The sequence below is a fragment of the Crocodylus porosus genome, unplaced genomic scaffold, assembly GCF_001723895.1.
Source record: "Crocodylus porosus isolate Cpor-Errol unplaced genomic scaffold, CroPor_comp1, whole genome shotgun sequence".
NCBI classification, from domain to species: Eukaryota; Metazoa; Chordata; order Crocodylia; family Crocodylidae; genus Crocodylus; species Crocodylus porosus.
In genome coordinates, this window is record NW_017728924.1 from 1547697 (window position 1) to 1571741 (window position 24045).

Consider the following 24045-nt stretch of genomic DNA (forward strand, 5'->3'; position numbering starts at 1 on the left):
GGGCAGAAGAGGGAGGGAAGTGGCAGGGCAGCAGCTGCTAGGGCACACAGGCAGTGGTAGCAGCAGACACTGTGGGAAGGGGAGGCCCTGGGGCATGCAGACAGCAGTGGGGACAGACACTGTGGAGGGCAGGGGGTGTTGGGGCCTACAGATAGCAGTGAGGCAAGGAGCAGAAATCAGACCACTCAAATTGCTCACCTGCCCCCTGCCACTGCCTTTCCTGCAGCAGCAGAGGAACAAATTTAAGACAGCACTCCAATAATTACCTTGTAGATATGGAAAGATATAACAAATCTATTTATTGTCCATGTCCGGAGTCCAATTATGAGGGCATTGTCTTAAATTCAGAGTGGTCTTGGAGTCAGGCAAGTATAGCAATATTATGAAATGTAGTAAGGCATACATCCAGGAAAAAAAAGACTTACATCAGGGGTAGGAAACATTTTTGGCCGGAGTGCCGAAAAACCACAATGTCTACCTTGTAAAGCATGCCAGAAAAACAAAACTGGGATGGGGGGGGGGGAGGGGGTACATTGCACTGCATATTAATATAGTTAATAATAATAATAATAAAAAAAGGCAGCAACCCCCCCATTTTTTATTTTATTTATTTATTTTACAGTAAATACTGGGGTTTCTAAAAATGCTAGACCTGGTGACAAGAAATAAAATTCCATATAATACCTTTATTCCTACATATTCTTTTTTTTTTGTTACCCATGTTGTGATGAGGGAAAAAAGAGAAAGAAGAAAAAAACTGGAGAGAGAGAGAGAGAAAAGCGAAAAAGAAGAGAAAGAAAGAGAAAAATGAGAGGAGACACAAAAGAGAGAGTAAGAAGTAAAGAAAAAAGAAGAGGAAAGAAAGAAAAAGAAAAAAAAGAGTGGAAGAGAGTGCAAAGAGAAGAAAAACAGAGAAAAGCAAAAGAAAGAAACGAGGGGGAAAAAAAGAAGGGGAGAAAGAGGGTGTGCCCATCCTGCCCACATCTTGCACCACGCCCGACTGGTCCAGGGCAGCGTTCAGCAAAGGGAGGCAGTGCCACCCCAGGAGCAGCCACCAGGGCCAGGGCTCTCAGGCCTCCCCGAGGGTCCCAGAGTGGGGAGGGCCTGAGCCCAGGGCTGGAAAGGAGGGCACAGCCAGGGCTTGGGCAGACTGATGCCCGTCCCACCCAGGTGGGGGCAGCATTGGGGCACCAAGCTCTGAGGCCAGGTGCTCAGGGCAGGGTCTGGGCGGCATGGGGAGAAGCAGGCACAGGAGGAGGTGCCGTGGGCAGACCAGCCTGGCTGGGCCCTTGGGAAGGCAGCAGCCAGAGGAGAGCAAGGCCCAGGTGGGAAGCAGGGGTGCTCCAGGGCTCCGCAGACTCGGGCCACGGCAGGTGAGTGGGCAGGGGCACCCAGTGGCACCCAAAACAGGGCCTGGCTCAGCCTGCACAGCTCCACAGGGATGGGCCACAGCTGTCCTGCCTGCAAGGGGATGCTGCCTAGCAGCACCTGCCTGGGCCCCAGCTTCACACACCTGCAGGTCCTCTCCCGGGGCTGGGCGAGGTTGGGGCACAGCAGCAGACCATCCCTGCCTCTCTTCTCCTGCCTCCGCCCCCCAGCGCCTGCTGCAGCACTGTGATCAGTCGCTGTTCCAGAGAGCCCAGAGCAGCAACTTAAAATAAAAAACTTTGTAAAGCAATTTCCTCGTACACCACCTGGCATGCCAAGGAAAATATCTCCATGTGCCACTAATTGGCATGCATGCTGGAGGGTTCCCTATCCCTGACTTGCGCTAAAAAAACCCCTACAAATCCAAAGTTACGCAGAAATGCTTCCTCATTGAATGTTATCTGGCAGGTCCGTATTTCAGCAATACTATTAACAAACCTATTACAAAATTAATTCAGTGCTCAACTAATAAGGCATAAAAACAGCACCATAAAATTTTGGGGGAAAAGGATTTGACATGATTTCCTTTGTCTTTGTATTCTGTAACACGTCTCAGTATCCCCTTAAAATGAGTGGAAATAATAGAATGCTTGTTCAACGAGACCTTTTTGGTCATCATTTTCACTAGTCCAGACTAATAGTTTCTCATGTCACCTCTGTTTAGAACTAAAGAAGGAAAGGAAGGAAATTAAATTGTCACAGCTCTACTGCACTGGATATTACAAAGGTGCAATTAGAAGCTTCTAATATATTAAGTTAATTGCAATGACGTGACATGGATAGATTTCTTCCACAGAAACTAAACGCCTCTCAGCCCACAGGAACTACATGGTCCTCCCGGAATTACTCTCAACAACCAGATGGCCGGATAAGCTACCCATTTTCTGCAGATCTCACTTTGCTGTGGAGGAGCTAAACTTTATTGAGAATCCTGAGATAATACAGGCAATATTAAAGTCTGCATTGCTGGTGGTGATATGTCTGTATGTCAGACATGCTAGACAGGATCACAATTTTTACTTGGGGGCCAGGGAGAGAAAGGAAGAAAACATGGAAAGGAAAATCTTTAAGAACCATGAAAAAAAACAGATAAATCTAGAAATTATCCTGGAAAAAAAAAAATCACCTTTTCTTTGTAAATCAATAATAAGTATTATTTAGCACTTACACACTACGTTTCTGCTAAAAATATCAGAGTGCTTTCAAAATATTAAATTATGCTCAGCGGTTAATTTATTCCCATTTTATAGGTAGAAAAATTATTCACAAAAAGATGCACACTGCACGTGTGAGACTGAAGGCTCTGAGGCGTGAAGACTCAGTCCTCAGACGGATATTTGTAAATCCTGTAGCACAGTGGGCTTCTGATCCGATTGGGGCTGCTTAGTGCTGCCACTATGAAAACACACAAAGGAGTGAAAACAGAAGAGCGGAACGCAGACCGCCTGGTTTCAAATCCTGCATGTGAACCAGAAACATATTGTCCTTCCCTTTAAGCCAACAAATGACACCTGTAAGACAGTGTTTCATTCTTTGTAACATAAAACAATAGAGTGGTCTCTCAAGATATTTTTCAGGATGGAAACTTGAAAAGATGTATATCTTAGGAAGGGCTTATAAAATGAAGAATAATTCATTCTAAAACCCTCCCTTTCTTTAACATGCTCTTGCTAGGAAGGAATTTCTAATTAAAAATCAAATGTTATTATTGCTGAAGATGAGGATTCATATTTTATAAACTTGGCAAACATACTGAATCATTTAATAACATAGAAATGTAAAATAAAAGATTAGATTTTTCATTTACTCTAAGTGTCAAGCAAATGTTCTCCATTAGATTAACGGAGATTCTGATGAAATCGTGCATCGCAATTAAGCTCGAGGTCTGGCTTACCTATGCTATAGAACCCAGCTCTGGCAAGTTGCTCCTTGTTAACTGGGTATCGCCAATTCAAAAATGTCCTAAGCCGCACATCATATTCTGCCATAGAGGGGTTCCTTGGATGCTCTGCATCATATGAACTATTCCTGCTGACCTCGGCACAATTGGATTCACTTGGGATGTTTCCAACATTGTGGCCCAAGACAAAGAAGCACCGGGGAAAATGCCTCTTGTGCTCTGAAAAAGCTCGATCACAAGGTTCCCAATTTTTCAATTTTCCACCACAACAAAAGCATTCCACTTGATCGTCAATACCTGAATAATACATCCCAGCCCTGGCTAATTCCGTTGGTGTTAATGATACATAGTTTGGCCAGTTGTGAAAAGACCTTAACCTAGCTTCTTCACTGCACATAGCAGGGTTTCTAGGGTACAGGGCATCTGACATGTCCACAACTTGCCCTGTTCTCAGAAGATAATCTGCTCTTAGGTCAGATTCACTGTCAAAAGTGTGTGGAAGGCTTGAATTTCCAGAACAATTTTCAATTCTGAGCTGGTAGTTTTGGAGGGCAGGATGCATATCATTTTTCAAACAGTTAAATCCAGTAAGAAAGCTGCAGTCTGAGGAAATATTTTTGTGTCTCCCTACTGCCGAGTCTCCATGCTCCCATCCTTCAACAGTTGCCTGACAACTGAAACACTTCACTTTGTCTCCCTCTCCCGTGTAAAAGAAACCAGCACGTGCTAGTGTTGATGCAGAGACCGGACAGCCGCTTGGAAAGCTGACAAAAGTTTTCAGTCTGTGGCACTCTTGAGCCAACTCTTGGTCATGGTCGGTGTCTGGAGCGGCACAAGCTTCTGAGTTTTCTGGACCCGTGTGTGTCATGTCTGTCAGAAGGAAGGTGCTCTCGACTTCCTAAACAAAAGCAGATGTTTTAATGTTACACAGATGTATCATACTCCCGACACAGCAGTTATGCACATATTCAAAAATCAGTGGGATGAAAATATTAATGCCTTCAATTAAGTCTACAATTTTGTTTTTAATTTTACCCTTTTTAAAGCAAGGTTTTAAAAAGACAGTAACATTCTAGCAGAAATAGTAAGGAGGAAAAACAATGAATATTCTTTAGCAAGAAGTTTCCTAGTAACATATTAATGTTATCATCAGTTGTAACCTGAACAGCAGCAAAAAGTCAACAGCAAGCTACAAAGTATTAAAAGTTTGTAGCCCAAGATGAACATTCCCTTATTAGTAAGGAAAACATTAGGAGACCAAGGCTGATTACAAAATGTAACAGGAATGGAAGGTGAGAGCCAAAACAGCATGAGCCAACATTTAAGAGAAAGCCTCAAGTCGTGTTACGTAAACACTGGGTGCATCTACACACGCGCTTAACTGAGCAGTAGACTAATTGACTGTAGTGTAAAGCATCACAGCCTCTACGTGCGACACTATTAGACTGCAGCAAACTATTTTTTACCAATGTAAGATAGTACTGTTGGGGACAGCATTATATTATGGCAGTGAAAAGAACTTCACCTAAACTAGGGGTGCACTGATAGGGATTTTGGGGGCCGATACTAGTAGCCGATTTTTAAGGAAGCACATCAGCTGAGACCGATCCAACATGCAATACAGCTGCATGCAGCTGGTAAGTCTGTTGTGGTGGAAGGGGTCAGGGGAGGGAAGGGGCGTGGGAGACAACGCAAGGCCCCGTTGCTCCCCGTGGTGAGGGAGGGAGTACAGGACTTGGGTTGGGGCAGGTGCTGCCCAGCTGGGCCTGGATGGGGTGGGGAACAGCTCCTGATGCTGCACACACCCCAGGACCACATGGGGTGGGCGTGCCCCCAGATCTGTGTGGGGTGGGGCAGGGTGGGCTGAAGCTTCCAGTTGGTGCCCTGCTGGGCTCTTCCCTGCATGTGTGCACAGGCATTTATCAGCCAAATTATTGCCTACATCAGGCTGATTTCTGACGCCATCAATTTTCTTTATATCAGTGCTGATCCGATGTATCAGTGCACCTCTAACCTAAACATGTATAAAAGCTGACATTGTGCCAGGTCAGCCCAGGTAGCAGGGGGCCAAACCTGTCTCCCACCTAGCCACAGAACTCAACAAGCTGGGGCGCTCTCGTGCCCCAGCCAGCCCCTCTGCTGGCAGATGCTGCCTGCTGGAGCCTGGGGCTGACCCCTAGGACACCTGCCAGTCCATGGCTGCTCCACCCTGGTTCAAACTGCACAGCACTTGTATGTGTGCCCTGGGCCACAACAATTTGAGCATCTACAAGTGCCATTAAGGCGCTGTGATAAACTCGGGCACAAACTGCACCAGAGTTTATCGCACTGCTTTAATGGCACATGTAGATGCGCCTAATGATTGTACAGCAGATGTAGCCTATCCCAGACTTCTGTGTATTTGTTCCAGTTTGGAAGGACCCCTTACCCAAAATTAGCTTAATGCAGGCGTGCTTAGCTCCTGGCCCATGGCCCACCTGTGGCCTGCAGGTCTCCCCACAGGTCTAGGAATTTGGCAATGGGGAAGTGGTGGCAATTACTACTGCTGCCGCCACTCCACCACCAAATTTCCAAGCCCCATGGAGCTGGTATGCATGTGAATCAAGCAAGGCCTGATGCAGCCACGTGAAAATGGCCCAGCCACATTATGTCCTGAAGACAGGACCTTCCCACATGGCTGAAATCAGTCTCTGGCTGGGCCAGCACTATATACCAGATTGGGTCCCCAGACAGATCTGGGACTGCTCAGGCCAAAAAGGTCAGGCACCACTGGTCTAGTGTATCATTCTCACATAAGCAGCATTAACTCTCTTTTCTAACTATTAAGTGCCTACTACACCTTTCCCCATGGCATACATCTATTTGCAAATGTGAAAGTTAAAGTTCAAACCCTACGGCTGTTTTGTTTTTGTTTTTCCAACTATGAAAATATACCCCAAATTTTCAGGATCTTGATAAATGTCTGAGCAAACAGAGAGACTTTATATTATTCACTGAAGGATAAGCAAACACAGTGCTTTAACAACTCTGAGGAGGCAACACTAGCCCCAAGGACCAGACTAAACAAACTCAGAATAAAGGTATCCTGACCTCAGCCCCTAGATGATGAGCTCTTACATTTACTTTCCTGATTTATTTAATCATGTGCTTTGACAAGTGCACCAATTTTTTACACATTTTGTAAAAGAAAAAAGTGCACATGGTTTAAAGCATAGAATTCAACTACACACTAGGAAAATGTTTACACACATACATTTGGCCTCCTAGCTATCCTAAGTTTTTCATGTATTTACATCACAATCTCAATACTGCTACATTAGTAAAGTGCTGCTGTTTACTCAAGCTTCACAGAGACACACTTTTTAATTCATCATTTAACTAGCTTGGACTCCCGGGACCACCGACTGGAGAAAACACATTTGCGTAAGGTTTTTTCCTAGTTAGTGTAAATGTACTCATTATGCATCACGGTCTCGATTACTAATGCTTTCAAACTCATGGTTTGTGGAACGGTAGAAGAAAGTTTGTTATAAAATATACTTTTGTGCACAAGGTATTTTTTGGAAGTTGCCACCATTATCCTTTGCGTGGTATTATGTAGCTACAAATATTGTAGAGAAGTCTAAAATCTTTAACTTCATAATCAACCATTGATGTACTGAGTGTGTATATGCAAATTTATAGATGGCATAATTAAAAGCAGTGTTGTCAACACAGGCAGTAAAACAAGAGTCAGACTAGTCATGATAAATGCTTTCTTTTTTTAAAATTTTTTAAATTTTGTTAGTTTTGAGCCTGCAGGATTTATTTTCAATCCTCTCTCCACTATCACGATGAAACTAAAAGGTTACACGCTAAAAAAAAAAAAATTTTTTTAAAACGGAGACGCTCATATTTACATGGCTATAGCAACCTGAGATTTAATAGCACTAAGCATTACAAGACCCATGATTAAACTGCAAGATTTAGTAACACTGCATGTGTAATTTTAGGACAGTAAGACACGACTAGAAGAAACAAATATGGGCTCCATTAGACCAGTGGTTCCCAACCCACAGCACACTGCTGCAGCCCATATGACATCCTGTTAAAAAAAAAAAGTAAAGATATTTGACAGTGTAGAAGTGAGAGGTATTACAGAACATTAATTTGTATTGTATTACTGTCAGATAACAGATGCAAAACATTTTTGAAATGGATACACAAGAAGTAGGATGTGTGTGCATGGCCCACATAACACACTGAGAGCTGCAAGTGTGGCCCGCTATGGCAAATAGGGTGAGAACCACTGCATTAGATGAACTGAGGGGGAACAGCATCTTAGAGGTGTCCTCAAAGCATGAACTTTTTTTCATTTCCCCTACAGCTATGTTAAATTAATACAGATTTCATTGAAGACTTTAAGCTGTTCTAGGTCAGTGGTTGTCAACCTTTTTTGTACAGGACCCTTTTGTAAACATTAATGGCCAGTCCCAACCCTCACTCCTGACCCACTGCTCCAGAGAGGTGTGTGTGGGGAGGGGGGCGGGGAACATGACACAATCATAGACAGCGAGGGCTGGAAGAGACCTCAGGAGGTTACATCTAGTCCAACCCCCTACTCAAAGCAGGACCAGCCCAAGCAGCGCCCTGCAGGCTGGAGCTCTGCCAGCCTGCAAGGGAAAAGTCACTGTTTCCCACATATTTCCTTTAAAAGGAGAATCCATTTTTAAAGTTTGTTGATCCATTTTGATTTGTGCCCAACCCCCTCATATGTTCTTATGACCCACTTTTGGGTTGCAACCCATGGGTTGAGAAACACTGTTCTAGGTGATAAATATAACATTCGAATTTCCGTCAGGTTTTCTACACTTTAGTCAAATTGATTCTGTAGCCTGTCCCACCCCCAATCCCTCCTTTATCTGGGCAGCAAGGCACAAGCTTTGTGAAAGGGCTGCAACATTCAAGAGAGAGGAAGACAACTTCAAAAGCAAGACTTCCCTCCCCCACCCCCATTATTCCTACACCACACTCTCCAGGGGAAAATCTTTTGGGGGTCTAAAGAAACCTAGTTTATTCCCCCGATAAGCCATTTCTGAGCACTTCCATATCCCTATCAGATGTACACAGATAGTAATAATGACCCTTTCTAGCCCAGAGAAAACAGCACAAGAGCCTGCCTACTGCAATAACCCTTCAGACTTAAGAAGCAAGTCACTTAAAACTTCCGTAGCAACTTTTTAGTTGCTTTCCCTCTATCATCAGCATACAACTCAAGGAAGGGTGTAGCATCACTTCAACTAAATAACTCCAGTCTCTCAAAACTGGCTACTGGAGCCCAAAGCTGAACAGAGGACAGAAAGGAAGATCCCCTATCAGTAACTACCCTCAGGAGCTACTGGTCTTTGCTGGGGCTTCTTTTTTCATAAAAAAAATTAAGTCCACTCTATTTTTCCACAAGCTGAACTCAAGTTACCTTTTAATGAACAGAATTTTGCTATAAAAGGCTCTCATCCTGGACACATTTATAGACATGCTTAACATTACTACTATGAATACCGTCAGAAATGAACTGAGGAGCTTCCCAGAAGACAGCAGCTAAGCATGGCCCCAAGTGTCTGCAGAACTAGGGTCACCAAGCTAGAAAGTGAGCTGTAATTCCTGACTTTTCTTCAGAAATGTACTGGAGTATTTCTAGCACCCTATGAACCACTGTTCTGTTGAGAGCAGCCACTGAAATCTGCAAGAACAAAAATGCGCTTCAGTCCCAAAACTGAAAGTGGGGTATAGGTTGTAGCCATGTTGGTCTGAGGACGTAGGCAGACAAGGTTCTTTGGGTCAATCCAATATCTTTTATTAGACCAACTCAAATAGTTGGAAAAATCCTTTGCAAGCTTTCTTCTGTGCAATACCCTTCGTCAGGCTGAGGAAGCATCTGCAGTTGGGGTGTGCTCTTCCTGGATGAAACAGAAAAGAAGCCAGAGGCCCATATGCACAGGAGAAAGATGGGCAGTGAAAATGTAAACTGAGGCAGTCAGTGGGTGAAAGACACATGGCTGGGAATTAATATAGCTGGCAAATAGTAGAGAGGTTACTTGCGGAGTCAGATGTTATGCAAGTTACAATGGCACATTTCGTATGTGAAAAATTAAAGCAAAAGCTTATAAATAAATGTCCGCATGTATACCTAACAATATGACCATACATAAAAATCACACTAACCACATCCTACGATTATAGGAAGCATCCAGCCATCAGATTCCAGAGCTAAAGGACCTTTCTGCCTGCAGCTGACAACCCGCTACGCCCACTGATTTCAAAAGGATGCTGAAGCATCTCAGTATGAAACTCAATATTAAGAGCAAAATCCAAGCCATCCTCACATCTCTCACAAAAAAAGGACTACAGTCATACATGCAGTCCCACACTGAGTAGCAATTCTGAACTGCAAGTCTTTAAATACACATATTAAGCATTACATTATTGGAGAGGATTTATTTTTATGCTTAAGTTTAACAAACTGCTGAAAGTCTCACAATAAATTGGTATGCGTTTGCCCTGGACACAAAGGATAAACTGTGAAGGAAAAAAAAAGCAGAAGTTTTTCCCTATGGTTTCAAATCATCAGGAAGAATTTTCTTGTCATGTGCCTTATAGAACAAAAGGCAAAGATGGCAAATATTGTATGCAGTCAATACTTCCTGTATTCAAACTTCTACAAAATATTCTCCATATTGTCAGCAGTTATTGGCATCAAAGATATTGGTTCACTGCTTCATCTAAAAAGCAAAAACTTTTATGCCTGACTGCATGCACTGAACAGAAGCTTTCACTCTCGAGACCAAGATGCAAAAACTTTTACAAACTAACTCAAAAGCTATCTAATAAAGGTTTGCCTTATCTGGCTGCAAAGTTCCGTCTTGGGGGCGTTGCTTTTTTTTCTTCTCTCTCCAATCTGCATTAATATTCATAAGTTATTTTCAAAGGCCAACCCAGGTTATAAAATTATTGCACTTTGATATATAATACTACGTTCAACAGCCAAGAAATGTGGGAAGAACCTTTAAAAAAAAGGTTTATGACATAAATCTGCGTTATCAAAGAGACAAAAGGTAAATATTGCAAAGCTTTGGTCGCTGATTTGATTCAACCTGATTCAGTGGCCAAAGCTCTGAATCCAGATCGATTTGGAGAGATTAAAGGGCCTCCTGATTCAAATCAGAACCCTCCAAATCGATTCGGGGAGATTCAGAAAGATTTGGCAATTTGGATATAGATACAGCTTTAAATGTTTTCTCCACTTACCTCAAGGTACCAGGAGGCTTGTGGATGCTGAGATGGTGGGGTGGATGGAGCATCTCACAGGAGCACAGGGGAGTCCCCCACACGCTGGACAGCAGACCCAGAAGTGGACCAATTTACTGTGAGACTTTCAGCAGTTCATTGAACTTAAAAGTTTGCAACTAAAAAAATTTTTTTGCAAAAATCTTGGTGGTCTAATAAAAGATATCATCTCTACTGTGAGTCCTGGCTGCCTTAAGCTCATGATATACTTCACTAGTTTTCTATTGAGATGGCTTTTGGATATATATTTTTTGCATTACAGTTTAAACTAATACATTACACAAATGATTTGTAGTAGCAGTAATATGACAGTATTGCCTTAGGCTTGTATTGGGCTCTTCTTAGTAAGGGTCCTAAGGTACTTCAAAATTCAAGAAATACTGAAAAAAGGCAGTCATGAGCTTTGCACTTGTGAGTATGTAAAAGAGGGTTTTCTTTTCAAAGTAGATAATAGATTCAAAACATCTTGTGCTTAATTACTTGGGAGACTTTGCCCTTCAGAAGTCAAAAGAGTTATCTAGGTCAGATATGTAATTCAGCTGATTTAGCGCTTTGAAGAGGTAGGCAAATAAAGAGTAAGATATAACAGATCCATATTATTAAGCTCAGAGGTCAATAAAGCACTTATAAAATCACTGGTGATTAAAGCTGGGATTTAAGACTGGAGGGATATACGCAAATTATCTTGTACCTCTGACTACAGCTTGTAAACAGAACAGTCTTCCGACTCCATTTGCTTAACCTGCTCATTGCATTCTTACTAGGGGAGTGCAAAACGGGCCATACCTGATTCAGGTTCAGCCCAAATCAGGGGCAGCGATCTGATTTGTGGACCAGAAGGACTTCACACATGGCTGCAGGATCAAGCTAGGAAGAGGCCTCCCATTTCCACAAAATGGGCATTAAGCCCCAACACCTCAGCAAATATCTAAGCCATGCCAGAAGAACAGTTTTCCCCGGGAATGCTTAAGGAAAACTGCCTTCATGGACCCAGATCCATGGTGTTTCCCCTGCCAGGTAAAACACAAAAACCTACCACAAGGATAGGAGTAATACATGAGACGTAGGGTTCTGCCTATTAAGCACAGTCCTCCTCACTGCCATCTTTTCCGTCATGAGGAACCACTAAACTGCATACATTTGTACTTCCTCTTCATGCCCACACCTGAGCTCTGCCTTGCTGTCCCACTTCCAATTATTCCTGTTTCTTCACCAGCCTTAAATGCCTGGAAAACATCACAAAACAGTTCACCCAGAATCCCTCTGTTGCCCCCTCTCTCCACCAATGGGCAGTTAGCAGGCACTCCCCTGCTAACTCAGCCTGCCACTCAAGTTCATGAACAGGTTCACAGTATGGAAATATAGATACCAATTAACATGTTCTGCACAAATTCTTCACCTGGTGTAAAGAGGAAAGAACTCAGCAGGCCTGGAACAGTGACTCATCAATGTAAGGGTCACACAGAGCTGGCTGTTACTTTCATTTACATTTGGACTCTAGTCTTTCACTTTCCTATTCTCGCAATAGCCAAATACATACAGCGGGGACTGCTAATACATGGGGATGTTTTAATCCCCAAAAACAGAAAGAATGGAACCTTGCATTAAACAGATAAGTCTAATTGCTTTTTTAATCAGAACTTAACCAGTGGTCTTTGTAGTGCCATTTTAAAATAGCTTAAGCATAATGAAACCTTTCAAAGTGATATTTTAATGCAAATGACCCTTCAATCATTTTATGTGAAAATAATTTAAATATGCAAGTCAACTTAAATGCACAGCTTTTTGGTAAAATATCCTGTTCTGTTACAGTAACAGTGTCATACAACCACTAGGAGTTCGCTATACACACACCTTACATTTTAAACAGGGAAAAAATTGTTTGTTGACAAAAAACGTTATTTCTCTAAAAATATCCTAAATGCACAGTAATTCAAGGATACAACCCCCATAATTCATTCACATGTTCTGAAATACGAACATCTCACGCAGCTAATATTGGTTCATAAACATCAGACCACAAAACCCTTTAATACTGCAGTTGTCATCAGCTGCGTGTTTTCAAATCAGCATTGTCCTCTCCACCTTGTGCTGAGCACTGCTGAACACAGTGAGATAAATACATTCCTATTTACCAAGACTGAAGTTTCCCTGACATCAAGGTACTAGTTTACACTGGGCACATCTACACAAGACGCTTTGAGCACATTCGACTAAACCTCTTGCACATTAGCATGGTGGACAAAGTCTGTGTTAATGTGTAGGCAATGAAGTAATGCACAGAAGATCTCGTCTAATGCAAATGAACATCACTTACAACTGCTACCTTCAATGCCTGGCAAAAGAAACCAGCTGACCTTTCTGTCTAAAGTTCCTACTTCCCTCTACTTGAAGGGATGTGATAGAGGAATGTCCTCAACCCTGCGTATACGGAAGAATCACTTTACCTACCATGGGGAGAAAAAAACAAAACAAGACAATAAAATAGTAGCCATTTCAAACAATTCCCAATACAATACACAGTAATCAAATGACACTTCCCAGCCAAGAGGGAAAATACCATAATTTAAATATATTTTCCTCCTCAAGCAAGGTAGGCAAGCTCTACTTCATACATTTATTTAGATTTTTAGCCAGAATAATCAGGATTAAACAGCCCCTTGCCACCGATACAGAGGAATCTCCAAGTGGTACATTATGGTCCTGAGAACTTGGCATGTCAACCCAAAACATTTCGAATCAGTAGCGTCTTGTCAGACAATGATGAGGTACCGATTCAGTGTTTATGCGCAAGGCACTATTGAAAATATTTTTTGCAACATCTAGCTTTTTCCTGGAAATGTGCCATCTTAAATCTCATTAATACCTTATATTGCCAAAATAATGCATAAAAGCACACAGCAACATGACAATTTTTGAGTGCTAATTATTGCTAAACCTTCAACCAACGTAAGCAGATTTCTTAACACATGGCAATTGTTTTTAATTACATTAGCTGCATCACCTCTTTCCTGTTAAATATTTCAAAGGAATGAAGGAAATAACCTTCATCTCTATGGGGTAGGGGACTTGCCACCTACATAGTAAAACACTCTAATCACAACAGCAGAGACATTACAAATGCATCAAAAACATCAGTTAGTCCTTCACATACTCCATTTAAATTTTAAAGAGCCTCCAGTGTGACACTCTCTTCAATAATACTGCTCTCTCTCTGAATACGTTTTTGCCCGAGAGAAGACAACGCTCATAACTTAACACACATCTTTCCATTTCAAACACGTGGCATTCAAGTGACTTCCTACTTATGCAGAACATTTGCTTTGAGGCTTGTGCTCAAACTCATTGTTCCATAACACAATGGTATTCAAATTACTTTTAAAAAGTGTAAAAGGGAAATTAAAATTGCACTACTGCATAAAAGTAAATTTCTATAAAAAGGTTTTTATAGAAAATAAGTAATTCTGTACTTTTCTGTTAGCTGAGTTTTAATACCTTATCTTACGGAAGCACAAAGTTAATTAAAAAATTAACTGCAGAGATGCATATATTAAAGAAAAAAGACAAGCCCCCATCAAACAGCTGTGGCATAATACTTCATCATGCAAATCAGTTAGCCAGCCTGAATTGAGAGAGTCAATTTTGTGTGTACAGGATAGCTAGGTCTATTTTATAAATATATATATAAAAAAAAAGCTAACAAAACTCAACAGTTAAGTCTTGATGAACCATTTTAATCAGCACATCTACACTGCATCAAGTTTTCCAAAGCAAAATATCTAATAATGCATGAACTGAACAAAACTTGTTTTTAACAGAACTTATTTCCTGGAGTTTAGCCAACATTATTCCTGCTTTTAAATATATGAAAGAATTAGGCAAAAGGAAACTTCCACTTTGGGGGGGGGGATGGAAAAAAAGATACCAATTTGCAGTCAATGTCTGAAAACATTTCATTCTTTACAACTGTCAGCAAAACCAAAGATTGATACCAGAAAATGTTAAAAATAAATGAACAAATTATCCAAACGGAAGAACTGTAAACTGTGATTTGTAAATGAAACCAATTTTGATTTGACTGACAAGTCGTAGCAGGCATGATTTCATATGACACCATCACATTCCCAATGTGACTTTGAGATGCAACAATTCTATGACAAGTGCCTACTTTTCCTTTCAAGTACTTTTTATGAGGATTAAGGACAGAAATAATCATATGTTCAGTACAGATGGGGATAAGCGCAGACTTATTTTTAATGCTTTCCTTTTTCCATGTCACAAGCCTAAGCAAAACAAGTGTATCCTTTGCATCAGAAAGAGAAGTACAGCCTCACGCTCTTACAACTCACATTTAACTGCAAGAACAATGCTGTAGCTTAATATGCACTTGATCCTGAAATATGAGTACGGTGCAGAACATACTGTACCCGCTGACACATGAACTGTTCTCATGTCACTTTGCTGAAGTTCACTTTGCAGTCATGCAGCTGCAACTTTCAAGCAGGAAAGCAGTTACTAACAGTTGAAACACTTACGAAAAAACGTTTTAATAGCATGCTTGCTAAAAAGCCAATGTCTCAAAGTGTAAAAGCCTTTATTTTTAAAGACCAGAGGCAATTTTGAAAGCTGTGCTGCGGTTGGAGCGCTTGTTTTATTTTTACAAAGGGGGCATGTGGTGAGACAAAATTCTCTGAGATACATTAGAGTAGGTGCTGAATCAAATGCGGACTTTTTTCTGACGTTCATTTCTCCAGGTAAGCTCTGCTCAGCTTAGCTTTGTTTATCTGACTTTTCCAGAGGCCCTGCTTAATTTTCTGGCTTGGCTTAAGAGGTACAACTACTCACCCATTTCAGATCACAGAATTTTAAATCCTCCTGGCTCCTAGCATTTAGATCTTTTCACAAGGGCTTTTTACCCTGTCACCTTGGCAAGCAGATATTTTTAGTCTTTGATATTACTTCCCAAACTTTTTCAGTGGATCAATGGATCACAGCCAATCCTCTGTCAAGATTTCTTGTAGATCAGCATGCACCCTCAAACTTTTATTTGGAATGGCAGGGAAGAGGCCTGTTGTGATCTGCAGACTAGCTGCCATGGACAATAAAGAAAGCCATCATAAAGTTCTCCATGATCTAGTTTTCACTGAGTTATTTTTTCCTTAAGGAAAGTGCCTATTGTTAAGATTTTGGTGTATTAAATTGTTAGGAGAAGTGTCTACCCAAAGAAAAAAAATTAGTGGAACTATTTAGACACATTTACTATGACAGCCCAATGGTTTTCAGTATTTTAGATTCAAGATATGCCTGGCTAAACTCAGGGCAACCCTAAGAAAATGCCAAGGTTTAGCTTTCACTCATTTTTTGACCATGGAAGAGTAATTCAATAATTCTCTCTCTTACAAGGAACTCAGAAAGACCACAACAGGTCCGAATGTTTCTGGTGCTGTAGATTCTTGTAAGAAAACTCTCGGTTTATCTTGTGAATCATGTGTAGGTGTTTGACCACTTAGTGCAAATATTACGTGGCAGCCTGTGCCACCATGGCTGAGAATCACTACAATAGACTGCCTTGTGCCAAAAACAAGACCAGGGGCACAGGAGCAGAAGATTGTGAAGTTAGAAGTGGTAACATATGGGAAAGGAGATTTTAATATCCCCATTCAGATATCCAAATATTCTCTATTAAGAGATAACATTACCAGGGTTTTTATTAGACAATGTTTTGGGCAAAGTAAACAGTAATTATAAGCAGTTTTCTAAATACCTGACATGTCAAAATTAAAAAACCCCCACTAAAGTAAAATCCTTGTTATCTGGGATTTTACTAACTAGCATGCTTCACTAACCGGAATTTCTGGCCCACCGGAACCAGGGGAGGTGAGGGGGGGAAACTCGCACGTGGTGGCTGCTGTCACCACCTACTACCCAGCACTGCCACTGCTTGACGTGTGCCTGCTGCCACCTGCCCTCCCCCGCCACGTGCAGCCGCCACCCCCCCGCTCTGAGTTATCTGAAAACCCCTGCTGGGTTATTTTTACATAATTGCCAGTCCCCTTACCACAGGGATGCAGGAGATTTTACCATACTCACATGGATGCGTGCGCCACAGGACCACTGCAGATTTCAAAGCACTTTATAAAACCTCTAAATGGTATTTCTGTTTCACTTGTGGCTCAAGCCATAAATATTGAAGCAAGGTGCTCTAGTATGTAACATATAGGTCTATCACTTCAGGCACTGGAAGTCTACTCCTTGGCCTTAACATTAGGAAGTCACATGAACTCTACCAATCATTTTTCCCTCTAGGTCTAGCAGGTATGAAAGTTGATGAGTACAACAGAAAAATGGTTTTACCAGATCCTGGAATGTCTTTCACTTCTGAAAATTACTCCCAACCACTAAGGAGATTACCCAATATTTTCTACCAGGCTTGTTTCTAGCTCCACCCACATGGAAGAGAACGCCTAGTTTTAAAACTAAATTTATTTTTTAGATCTTTTATTGTTACTCTCAAACTGCTTATGTTTATAATGCAAAGCCATCATAAAGTCTGCAAGAAAGAATGTCTGGAATTTAAAAGCTTGTCTAACTTTCGCCCAACTACATAGTTAGTCCAATAAAAGAGATGACCCTATTAAATCCTTGCAAGAAATTAAGACATTTTAAGCTTAACAGACTCTTAAAAGGTATTTAAATACTTTAAATAACTCTTTTTTAGTTGCTTTGACACCCAGTTTTCCGGAAACACGAGTGGCAGGGTAGGAAGCAAGGAGTAAAATAAGGCCGTATGTGCTCCACATGGAGCAGCACAATAAGCATGCTGGGCTCCTCACTGCTGCTACTCAGTTACTTGCTGTCACTTACCAATATTTTCAAGGAAATATCTGTTTTTGAAAGGCAGAATGAAGAAAAACAACGTATGTATCTTATTCAGAGGTGTTTTGTACAAGAAAAAAAAAGCATCTGCCTTCTCAAGCTAGTTTTGCAGCTCATGCTGAGCACCATGCCACTACAGCTGAGCAGTACAGATCACAAGAACTTAAAGCCCCTCTGTTATGTCTACACAGGCTGCAGCACAACAGTGTATACGTGTAACACAAACTTGAGAGATTGAGGAAGTGAAGACTCTGAATTTCCTGAGGCTAGCAATCCAATTCTTTGCCGTAACTAGCCCTTGCCCCTCCCATACCCATCACTCCTATTCCTCTAATGAGTGCCAGGCCTGCCTATTTTTGTTTCCTTCTCCATTTTCTCTAATGCTCTAAAGCCATTTATCTTAAATAGGTTCAGAACTGTGTTAAAAATCAAGTAAGAGTCTCCTGCTTAAAATCAACAACAAAAAAAAATACGTAGGCATTCTGATACTGTAATTCAGAGTAAGTGAAACTTCATCGGGTTTATTTGCAAAAACCCCCCAAAACTTGGAAGTGTTTGAAAAAGCCCCAAAGGCAAATAAGCCATCCATGCTGATCACACTTTTCCCCTATGTCTAAAATGTATTCAAAATGACCTGCAAAATGGTAACTACTTGCTCTAGAATATTTGTATTATTTTGGGTTTGATCATGTTCTACCACTGCTTGTACTGTTATTTGTCTGTTTTCATCACTAAGGATAAACACACAGTCATAGTTAGTTGGTCATAAGCAGAGATCCAGGTTTCCTGAGGAAAAGCACAGCTTTTCCCCTTTAAGGGAGTAGTATTTTCCACTTCGAAGTGGGAAAACGTGGGTTTGCTCCTATTACAAACAGCTCTCTACCAGCCGGCAGAGTTCCAGCCTGTGAAAAGTACTTGCAGAAAAGTGGGAAACGGTAAGCAGCAGGGACGGGGGAAATGCCTGAGAACCTGGGTTAGCCAGGGCTGGCTCACACTCACTTTTCCTCTGCCGCGTTCTGGGGCTGGGGCCTGGAGGGTAAGAGGTGGGGCACTAGGGGCCCTCTCCAAAAGGGCTGGGGAAGACCCCTGTGGGTCAGACAAGGGTTGTGCTGCCGGGGGGGGCTGGGGTGGCAATCACCCTGTCCTGTACCATGGGCCAAGGCCAGGGCAGGTGCAGGCTGCCTTATCTCACTGTGGCTCATCCCAGATGGGCTCAAGCTGGGGGCACTACCCAGCTGGGGCAGTGACAGTAGCTCAGTGAAGGAGGGAGGGAGGGAGTGCATGCTGTGCTCTGCCCACCAGGCCAGGTGCCGCTGGGGCAGGGTTGGGGACTGCAGCTTTGGGTGTTGCCCAGCCAGGGTGTTGGGGGCAAGGAGTGCCCATCCACTGTGCCAGTGGCTGCTGCCCTGCTACTCACCACACCTTATCCCGCTGGTGTATAGCTGCATAGCTCCTGGCAGCTCTGCTGGGGTTAGCACTACAGGTGATGGCCGGGGGCGCACCGGCTAGCAGGACACAGGGAGGGGAGGGGAGAAGAGTGACATGGTTAGGTGGTATGCTCCCCTGCCTGGCCTGGTGCTTTACCAACCCTGAGGGGGGCTTCTGATCCTGGGAACCGCTCAGGGGAGTTGTGATGGGCTTGGAGGAGGCAAGTGCGGGGAGGTGGCAGCAGGGTGCATGAGAGTGTGTGATGGGCCAGGGGATGTGTATAAGGGAGAAAGATGGGGAGGAGGGGACACTGCAGGTAGAAGTAGTCTCCAGAACCAGGCCTGGAGCCCCCCGACCCACTAAAACAGCCTGTGCAGGGGGAGGCTGGCCTGGAAAGGAAGGGGGCTTGCCCAAGCAGAGGCAGGCCCAGGCCAGCCCAGTCCCTGAGCCTGTCTGGGGTCTCCCAGGAAGGGCATGGGGATTGCTGAAGCCTGGGCACAGGTGTGGGGAGCAGAACAGCAGAGGCAGGCACTGCTCAGAGCCACAGAGTAGCAGGCAGGGCAGCCGCGGCTGGATCTGTGGCCTGGTGCAGAGAGGGAGCTTCTGCTTCTAGGGGGGAAAAATGAAGAGAGGCTGACTTCCTAATGAGCCTGTTTCTGCACCATGCAATCATGGAATGTTACATGCATAACTTCAAATTAAGAAGTGAGAAGCAGGACTTCAATACTGTCCACATTAATACAAAACATATGGAGGGACCAACCACAAGAGGGAAATCAGTATATCACTAAGTGTATGAATATATGCATTTCTATAATTGTGTATGAATACATATAAATAGAGCTCTTGTTATAATGCAAGAGAAAATTTTAAAATGAATATTCATTTAAAATTAAAAAGGAAATATTACAGCATATCAGTCAATTTTTAGGATTTGATGATTAATCCTGATTAGGTTATTGTACCATAAGTGCTAACTAAGGTTGCACCTGTTGCCTTTTCCACTTAAACTGCTACCTACATTTTGGTTTAAAAAAAGATATGTTCAAAACATGCAATGGGAAGACTGATTTTAAAAGCATATACCTTTGTATTATATGTATTAATAGGGTTACATGTACACATAACTAGCCTGAATTATGATTTCATCATCAAAATCCCAGTTAAGAAGTCTGGAGAGTTTTCAAATCCAAAATTAACTCAGAAGCTCGTAGGCTCCTGTGGCAGTCTATTTTAAGTTGTGCACACCCAGTATTACCATTTTCATTTCTAAAAAAGGGAATGCTCCCAAATTTAGATTTGTAGAATTTCACTTCATCAGATGAATTAAAGCGTTCAGCTTCTTCCTCGCTGTGGGTGCAGTGACCTGCAGGGTGCTGACCTGCGACCAACAACAAATCCTGTTTGACAAGCTCTACAAAAGGGGGAGAAACATTGTCTGTGTACACAGCTACTATGGCAACCTCCCACATGATACAAAATAATTCATTTATCACTGCCCTGTCCTACTAGTTGCTGCAAGACCATGTTTTGTGGCATGTGGCAGTCATCTCCCATTTAACGAGTCTAAGCAGTACTAGTTGAACATAAAAATCTGGCTGCTTTGGTGCTGAATTCTGGGTACCCATGTCTGAAAGTTTCCTTCATTAATGAAGGAATGAAAGTGGACTGTTCATTTTAAGAAAAGTGTTACATGACAGCGTTACCTGCAATAGCAGGGGAACAGACTTCCCAAAGGAAGCTAAAACATAACCCCTATTTTCAATATAGTTAAGGAATCAAAGCTTCAGAAACAATTTACCATCAACAGCTTTTATCAAATCACAGCTACAGGCTAAGGAACCTGAAAGAAAATATGTTCTATTCCTTCTCCCAAACTACCAACTGAGAAGCCCCTAATTATGAAAGATTCCAAATATAAAGATTTAATACCCAGATTTTAAAAGCTGACCAGTAATTCTGCTTACTATACTGGAGAGTCTTTAAAGAGCTCTGATTTTTCAGTACTCGTTAAGTACTCACATACAGCGAGGGGGAGAGTAATTAGGCTACTTTCAGCCATCTCAAGTTAGATGCTCTAAAACTCCCATATCCAAAATCATTAACCACTTCTGAAAACTTTGGCCTAGAAGGCACAGTTTTGTTATAAGATAATATAAACAAGAAGTTTTCCACCAAACAACTTCAAACTAATTAAGCCAAAGAAGAAAACTTGTAATTTAAGCACCTATCATGTCAATTCAAATGCATAGTTTTACCTATCCACAGCAATCCCAAGCTCACAATCGTAAGAGATGCACAGTAGATTAAACCAGTCACTGGTAAACAGTCAAATACTGTGTTTTGCAGGATATCAGAGTAGATGATCATAATGCTGCCTTCTGATGTTAAAACTCAATGAAATCTAGGTGAACCAGTAAAGGAGGGCTGGTAAAAGAAAGGCTGAAGAAGTATTGATAGAAACAAGGAAGCATGCAGAAAATACAAAGGGAAGAGTTAAAAGAAAGGCTAAAATTGGGACTCTGTTTTTTGTCTATTTTTTTTTTAAACCAAAAGTAAGGAGAGGCAGTGGACTCCCAAAGTAACAGATGGGAATACAGGAGACAGAAAAATGAAGCTGGTGGGTGCAGTAGTTAGAGGAAGGGAGAAAGAAAAAGAAGGGATGAGATAGCCAAACAGAGAAGCGATGCAGTATTTGAAAAGGTAAAATACACTGAAAGAGAGTATCAACTAGGTACATTAGTTACCACTCAGTTCTGGAGCATGATAAATTATTGCAATTTTATACCCCCTTCCAGCCATAAATTATTTTTACCTCTCTGCATTTATTAGTTTTATTTTTTCATGTCATTATTTTAATTTCAAGCTCAAAGAAATATTTAGATTTCACTGCGATTCATCCACATTTTAAGCTGTACTCAAAAAATATAATATACAAATCCCAATCTGGACCCAGTGGAATTCAAGGAAGTGCAAATTCATGAAAAACTGCCAGAGTTTTCCTTTAAAAGCAGCATATTAACCTAGATTAAAAGGTAGTTAGCCAACTCAGTGCCCTGAAGTGCATGGCCATGTGCAAATTTATGCAACTGCACCTTGAATATTTTACATAATTTCATATTTAGTTTCATTCCTAGCATTTCAGAAAGAACGTGATGTATTTTTTACTTTACGTTAAGACTCACACCAAGGAAGGAAAGAAGATCATCTAAAGGTATAAGAAGAGAGCAATAATGCATTTAATTTTTTTCCTGACAAGATACATTTACAAAATGGCAAATGCAAAAAGAAAAAAAAAATTATATATTTCCACCCCCGCCCCAGCAATGACCAAAATTATAGGTTAATTTGAAAGAAAATTTGCTGTTAGTACTGTAATTGAAAGCAGGCTTGGTGTATAATAAATTAGGATAGCTGATTTTTCCCCCACAATGTCTGCAAGCAGCCCTGATTTCTTTTAAGTGATGTTAAATTCTACAGAAATTAATCGATGACCAGAATTCTCTAAGGAAAGTTTCTTCAACCTTAACAGTAAACCAATGAAGGATTTTTCCAGCCATAATTTCAAAGAGGAAAAGTCACTGTCCACTTTTTTTAGGGGGGTAGAAAGTGAAGTAGGGGGAAGAACCAGAAGGCAGTTCAGATGATGGTTTTCTTTTTACCTTCCTACTAGCGCGTCTCAGAGGCAATGCTTCTGAGAGACAAAAGGTATCATTTTTAGAGGAAAAATGAATCTCCATTTTATTTCTTCCTCAGTTGACCTAAACTCTCATCCATTCTTGTTTACTCATCCCATTACTTTGTCCTACTCTCATCCACCATGGCTATGCTATCAATAAATAGAAAAACAGCACTTTTAGCATCCAGTGTTACCAGATTTACCCATGAACTCTACTGAAAGAGCTTTCCAAGCCACGGGGAAAAAACTGCATGCTGGTGAAGAGGCCTTTTAAATAAAGCCCATTTTCATACTTTCTGACATCAAAGAGATACCAAATTAGCCACACAGTACTTGTGATGGATCTGGTTTTGGAGTACACTTATGATTGTTCTTTCTGCCACGAAGAAAATTTCTCCCACCTTTGCTTGTGGAAGCAAAGGAAAGACATGCAGAACCTCCAGAACCAGTTCTGGCCCGCAGCTCTTTTCATCAGCTTGGCTCACATGCCATGTATATGGCTTCTAGTACGTAAACGGTTGCATGATCCTTGCACACCACCAAACAACGTTACATCCACAAGCATAGATAGGTATAGGAATAAAGCAGGACACTTAAAAAGTGCAAAGTGAGCTTAGGTTAGCTCATACAAACAAGACAGGCCAAGCCAAGCACGAGCACCCAGCAAACGAGGAGGAGAAACCGAGAAAGCTAACAAGTCCCATCACGTTACAGAGAAAACCCCAAAAGACAGTTTTGTATCGGCATCAATCGTGATAGCCTTAAGGAAGTAGGAAGGCGTCTTCTGTGACGTGGCTGGTCTTCATAACATGTTTGGTTTTTCTCATGATAGGTGAACTTGGCCAAATTTGGACCCCCGCAGGAGCACCGCTTCCTGCACGAAGACAACAGCCACATTGTGTTCAAGGCATTACAATAAATATTTCGACCTGCTGAAGTACCGCGGCTGGGATTAGACACCCGCTCTGTGCCACAGCCTGCATCTTGTACGAAGGCAGCGAGGTAGAAGAAACCCCCTTGTGCAAGATGTCTCAGATGTCAGACTCCTCCTCCCCCCAGTAAAACAAAACAGACAAGAAAAATAAAGACCCACCGAAAGGACAGCTAACACACCTGAACACGCCTGCCTTTTTAGGGAATGAACATCAGTCCTTCTACTAAAAATGTTGTTAAGCAGTTCTAGAATGCTGAGTATCACTGAAATCATACCCAGGATGAAAGCTGAACATCCTTTAAAGACCGAGTTGCACACAAACAGTTGAAAACTATGGAAAACTAACTTGCAATGCATCCACCACAATGCATCAGCACAACAGACCACTACTGAATAAAAAAAAATTTAAAAAATCAAAATCAAATTATTAAATATTTAGAGAGGAAGCTCAGACAAGAGAACAATCCAGTGCACAAC

At 41.8% G+C, this 24045-nt stretch overlaps 1 protein-coding gene across 4 annotated transcripts in view; it reads right to left on the reverse strand.

The window, feature by feature from the left end:
- XIAP (X-linked inhibitor of apoptosis) overlaps nucleotides 1–24045 on the reverse strand; it is a 36966-nt gene that overhangs the window by 11960 nt on the left and 961 nt on the right. For all 4 annotated transcript variants that reach the window (XM_019540178.1, XM_019540180.1, XM_019540179.1 and 1 more), the window contains exon 2: nucleotides 3323–4226. In XM_019540178.1, the coding sequence (XP_019395723.1) occupies nucleotides 3323–4196 (874 nt within the window). In that variant the 5' untranslated portion in view covers nucleotides 4197–4226. The remainder of the gene's footprint in view (nucleotides 1–3322; nucleotides 4227–24045) is intronic.